Genomic DNA, 6,368 nt, shown 5'->3' on the forward strand with positions numbered 1-6,368 from the left:
GATGTTGACTGCAGGCTCCCAGCTGTTTTCTTCAGGACCAAATCCTTCCCAAGATAACAAATTCACTGGTTACCAGTGAATTTCAGAATTCTATACAAATCAATCACCTTAATCCACAAAACCATCCATCATCAACTTCAACTTGACCTGGAAATACCATTCAAACTCCACTCCTCTAACAGACCAACTAGAGATATTTACAAAGGCACTCTCAATGTCCCCCCCACTAAAGCCACACGCCTCGCTACGACCAAAGACAGAGCCTTTTCGATAGCAGGCCCATCTATCTGGAACAGCATCCCATCAAATCTCAGACTGGAGCCTTGCCTTTTAACTTTTACAAAAAGACTTAAAACCTGGCTCTTTCACCAAGCCTTCCCTGAACCACCAGTCAATTACTAGTTGGCATTCATTCCTACCCGGTCTGGCACTCTGTCTTCTTGTATAAAATGGACTCTGAGACGTTCAGGTTATAGCACTGTTTAAGTTTTTTTAATTTGTTCATTCTACGGTAACAACACTTTACCGGCCTTTCTTCTTTCCAGCTTGTTGTAAGCTTCCAAGTTCTCTCCCCCTGTTGATTGTAACTTTGACTTATTCCTACCTATTGTTATCTTTCGTTTACTTGAATTATTACTCTAGTTTTCCCTTTGTTAAACTGCAAACCGATCCGATATGGTTATTTACTATGAAGGTCGGTATAAAAAACTGTTAAATAAATAAAATAATAAATAAATATTCCCATCGCTTCCTGTGCTTCCTCACGTCCAGGATGTCCTGCACCTGATAAGTACTGTCCTCCTCTGATGCCAGAGGTTGGGGCTCAGGTGGTTTCTTGGAGAACTCGGACAAGATGAGAGGCTTTAATAGTGAGATGTGAAAGACTTTATGAATTTTGAGCGATGTGAGTAGGCGGAGGCTATAAGTGACCAGACCCAGTCAGTGAAGTACAGGAAAAGGCCCAATGTATCTGGGAGCGAAGCAGGCTGAAGGCAGTTTCAAGCGAATAAAGCGAGTGCTGAGCCACACCTTATCTCCAGGGTTAAACTGTGGAGCTGCCCGATGATGGGTATCATAGAACTTCTGGGCGGCTTGCTGTAGAAGTTGTTTGGTGTGCTCCCAAAGTTGGTGTAGTTCTTTGCAGAAGCCTGCACCGCCGGAGAAGACACAGACAGGGGTAGTGGAAGAGGAGGCAGAGGATGGTGTCTGTATACCACTTGAAAGGGTGATGACCCGGTAGATGCAGACTGGTGAGAGTTTAAGGCGAACTCAGCCCAGGGTAGTAAGTCGGACCAGTCATTCTGCCGAGAGTTCACATATGCCCAAAGAAATTGCTTCAGGGTTTGGTTCGTCCTTTCTGTCTGACCATTGGCCTGTGGGTGATAGGCCTATGTGAGGTTCAAGGCAATATCAAATTTTTTACATAGTGACCTCCAAAATCTGGCCATAAATTGAACACCTCGATCAGAAAGTATATGTCTCGGGAGTCTGTGGAGGTGAAAGATGTGGCGAATGAACAATTTTGCTAATTCTGGGGCTGAAGGAAGACTAGGTAATGCCACAAAGTGAGCCATCTTTGAAAATCAGTGCACGGTAACCCAAATGGTGTTGTTGCCACTGGAAAGAGGTAGATCCACAATGAAATCTGTGGCTATGTGTGTCCACGGCTCACTAGGTGCAGGAAGAGGTTGTAGGAGGCCCCGAGGATGGCCCACTGGCGGCTTCTGATGAGCGCAGGTGGGACATGATTCCACATACTCTTGAGCATCTTTATTCATGGTTGGCCACCAAAAGAATCTCTGGAGAGTGGAAAGAGTTTTAGCTTGTCCGAGGAAGCCTGCCAGCAAGGAATCATTCGCCCAGTGGAGGATTTTCCTTCGACATGGTCAGGGAACCACCATCTTCCCAGATGGCACTGTGAGTGTGGTAGAGAGGAGAACTTTAGTCGGATCAATGATGTGCCGTGGAATATCCGGAACGTCTTCTGTGGTGAAAGAACGAGAGTGCATCGGCTCGAACATTCGTATTGGCTGGCCAGTATCGTAGAAAGAAATTGAACCGAGTAAAAAAGAGTGACCAGCGGGCCTGCCTGTGATTAAGGCGTTGAGCGTGGTGCAGGTACTCGAGGTTCTTGTGGTCAATATATACCATGATCTGGTGCTGCGCTCCCTCGAGCCAGGGACGCCACTCCTTGAAGGCCAGTTTAATCGTAATTCCTTGTCCCCGATTCCATAATTACGCTCAATCAGGAAGAAGCGTTGGAAGAAGAAGGAGCACGGGTGCAAGGTATGATTGGCTGAATGGACCCTTGGTATGACCCAGCATGGAAATGTCTTATGTTCTTATGAATGTTGGCTGAGTACCGCATCAACACCAACGTCCAAAGCATCTACTTTGACGATGAAGGGTCGTCAGGGGTCGGGATGACGCAAGCATGGTTCTCCTAGGAATGCCTCCTTGAGCTCCTGGAAGGTGGTCACTGCCTCGGGTGACCACTGAGAGGGGTTGGCTCCCTTACAAGTCATGGCTGTGAGTGGGGCGGTCAGTGTTGAATAATGGTGGATGAACAATCTGTAGTAGTTCATAAAACCAAGAAATCTTTGGAGTACTATAAGGCCTGTTGGTGGAGGCCAATTGCGAATACTCTTGGTCTTCTGTGGATCCATCTGGAAACCCTGGCTCAAGACCACATAGCCTAGAAAAGGGACAGACTCCTGGTCAAAAGAGCATTTCTCCAGCTTCGCATATAACTGGTTGTCCCTTAGGCATTGCAGGACTTTGGCGATGTCCTGATGATGGCTCTGGATGCTTTGAGAAAATACCAAGATGTTGTCCAGGTAGACCACGACGCAACTGTAGAGCATGTCTGTGAAGATCTTGTTCATCATATTCTGAAACACAACTGGAGCATTGCAGAGGCCAAACGACATTACCAGATATTCAAAATGGCAGTCGCTGGTGTTAAATGTGGTTTTCCATTTATCGCCCGGGCATATCCTGACCAAATTGTAAGCTCCCTTGAGGTCCAATTTGATAAATATCTTGGCCCCTTGGAGCCTGTCAAAAAGTTCAGAGATTAATGGCAAGGAGTAACGGTGCTTCTGGTAATCTTGTTTAAGCCACAGTAATCTATGCATGGCCGGAGGGAGCCGTTCCTTTTCCCCACAAAAATGAACCCTGCTCCAGCAGGAGGTTTGGAAGGCTGAATGAAGCCTTTTGCCAAATTTTCTTGTATATATTCAGACATGGCCTTTGTCTCTGTTAGTAAAATTGGGTAGACCCTTCCTCGGGGAGGCTCAGTGTTAGGCAATAAGTTTATAGCACAATCAAATGAGCGGTGAGGAGGTAGGGTGTCCTCAGCTTTCTTTGAAAACACATCCGCGAAAGAGGAGTATTGCAGCGGGAGACCCGGAAGGGATGTTGTAGTAACTAGGCAAGGTATTGGGGACATGACCTCCAAGCACTTTTTATGGCAAGAGTTGCCCCACTGAGACAACTGTAAAGTGCTCCAATCAAACTGCGGAGTGTGTTGTTTCAACCACGGCAGTCCCAGGACCACAGGGACCTTGTCCAGTACCAGAAAAGAAATGGTCTCCATGTGCAGAGATCCAGTGCAGAGTTGGATGGGGACTGTGGAGAAAGTAACTTTGCCTGGTAATGGTTTGCCATGAATGGAGGAGAGCAGTAATGGCATTGGTGTATGGACAGTAGGAATCCAAGGTGTTCCACAAGTTGTCTTAGGATAAAATTTCCACCAGCCCCGGAGTCCACCAACGCCAGGGTGTGGAATTCCTGAACATCTGATTTAATTGAGACAGGCAGAGTTAACAGAGAAGAGGGTAAGATCAGGCCTAGAAGTCCTCCGGCAGAACCTTGGCCTGGGAGTTTCCTGGACAGAGTGGACAGGAGGGTACCACATGACCTGGTTGACCACAATACATACACAGGCCAGAACTTTGACGACAGTGCTTTTCTTTTGAGGATAGAGGACTACGGCCAATTTGCATTGGTTCCTCTTCCTCGGGGTTAGGTGTGGTAGCGGTCTGAGTGGACGTCGTCGGGCAGATACATGGAACACCTGAAGTCATCCTCTTGGATCCTCGAAGACGGTGGTCAAAGCGACCAGCGAAATCTATAAGAGAATCCAACGCTTCAGGGAGTTCTCGTGTTGCCAATTCATCCTTGATACGTGGGCTCAGACCTTTGAGGAATATAGTTAGCAGGGAACCCAGGTCCCATTGCAATTCAGATGAGAGAGTCCTAAACTCGAAGACATAATTAGTCAGAGATCTGGAATCTTGTTGCAGATGCAGGAGCGTAGACCCGGAGATGGCCTTTTGACTTGAGTCATTGAATACGGCACAAAATAGGATGAGGAAGCCCAGCAGGTCGTGGAGGATCAGATCCATTTGCTCCCAAAGGGGTGACACCCAGGCCAACGCCTTTCCATCCAGAAGGAACAAGATGTATGTTGTCTTGGAAACTACATCAGGGAAATATGCAGGTTGTAAAGAAAAGTGCATGTTGCACTGGTTCAAGAAGCCCCCTACAAAACAAGGGGTCACCTGCGAAACGAGGGGGTGCTGGCAAAGGCACTGTAGGCCGGAATGGTGATGCTTGTGAAGCTGGGCTTGGCTTGGCAGGCGTCGAAGCGGAGTCCAGCCGATTGCTCAATTGATTAATGGTGCTAGCCAAAGTCTCCAGAATCTTTTGCTGTTCAGTAATTCGCTGGGCCAGGCCAGGGATGGCCTGGAGGTCTGAGACCTGTGTCAGGTCCATGGACTTGGCAATCTGTTAGGGTTTGTGGGTATGTGGGCCCTGGGCCGAGGTGAAAGATGGTACTGCCCACGGGGAGGAGCCCGTAAGCCTCACCATCGGGAGGTGAGGTCTCAGCTGCTGGGTGTGTGGAACAGCAGGTACTGGAAAGTGAGAGTAGAGAGCTGGAGGGACAGCAGGAGCTAGAGAGGATGGCCCTAGGGGTCGGAGCCCCAGAAGATCAGCACTGGGCGCTGACATCAGATATAGCTCGGAAGTCCTTGAGTCTCAAAAGAGTAGTAGAGGGACACTGCCTGTGGAGAGGGAAGTGTATCAGGAAAGTCACACAGACCCTGAGGTGCCACGGAGTCTGTGAATGGGGTATACCCAAGGAGGATCACTCTGTAGAGATGATACGGCAATGGTCCGCAGAGCGGGGAACACCAATGAGGGTTCCTCAATAGAGATGATACAGTAGTGATCTGCAAGCAGAGTACTCACTGTAGAAGAAGTGATGGTTCCAGAGGAAGCCCCGGGGAACGGGGCAGGCAGCAATCCTAGGTGCAAGGCCCTCTGAGGAGCGGATAGCCAGAGACTAGGAAAACGCCCCCGAGGAGCGGGTACCCGAGACATCTCACGCCAAGGAAGCAGGAGCTGGAACGGGAAGTCCATAATGAGTGACGCAGATTCAGCAATGAGGGAACTTGTTGCCAAGTCATAGGCAGACAAGACCAGCTGGCTTAAGAGTCCATGATGAATGACGTCAACCAGGGTGGATGCCCCTGAGGTTCCCGCCATGACGTGCATAAGACAGCCCCGAAAGCGCGCACACTTAAGGAACTCTGAGGGGAAGATGGCGGTTGGCAGCATTCACGCCATCCAGGGAGGCCTGGGAAGAAAGGCAGGCAGGCCGGTGATAGCTGGCGGAGGCCACAAGTCTACCCAATGGAGTCAGTGCAGTGAGACAAGAGGTGAGCAACAGCGGTCACAGCCATCTGCGACCGACGGGCATAACACTAATAGGTGTACTCTAATAGCATGACTTGTACATCCCACATAAATTTTCGGGCAGAGGGAAATCAGAGCATATAACAACATTTCTTGATGTGGAATCTGTTTGAAATCTGCGTCACACTCGATATCCAGTTACTGGCTGGATCCAATCAGCCCCTTCAATAGTCAAATTGCACAGTCACATTGATGGCACCTACGTTGTGAACCCTTGACTGGTCCTAACTGTCTATCCAAATCCATATGAGTAATTACAATATGATCCCAGCTGTTCAGTCCTCGTGAAGTAGCTATTAAGGGGGGCTCATTAAAAATTTCATGTAAAGCCAAAATGTGCCAATATTTTCTTATTAATGATGCTATAGTCGCTGTGGATGTGCGAAGCTGTAGTACACATACCAATCTCCCCTGATCTCTCTTATGTTGATAATTTAGCAACTGATCTCGATTGGAGAATTTGGCTCATTTATATGCTTTATTAATGGCTGCACTGCGATAACCCCGAGGTTTAAACCGATCAAACAGGACTCGAGCTTGCACCTCAAAATCTTCAGGGGTCAAACAAATGTGCCTAATTCTAAAGAATTGGCTCACGGGTAACC

General features: G+C 48.3%; 1 protein-coding gene across 1 annotated transcript; it reads right to left on the bottom strand.

Moving 5' to 3' along the window:
• Window positions 1-2,411: 2,411 nt before the first annotated feature.
• On the bottom strand, window positions 2,412-2,864 carry LOC115092440 (uncharacterized mitochondrial protein AtMg00860-like). The gene has a single exon (XM_029603272.1). It carries the CDS (start codon window positions 2,862-2,864, stop codon window positions 2,412-2,414), a length of 453 nt encoding a protein of 150 aa, XP_029459132.1.
• Between the last annotated feature and the right edge of the window lie 3,504 nt (window positions 2,865-6,368).

This window comes from Rhinatrema bivittatum, chromosome 5 (genome assembly GCF_901001135.1).
Source record: "Rhinatrema bivittatum chromosome 5, aRhiBiv1.1, whole genome shotgun sequence".
Lineage (NCBI taxonomy): Eukaryota > Metazoa > Chordata > Amphibia > Gymnophiona > Rhinatrematidae > Rhinatrema > Rhinatrema bivittatum.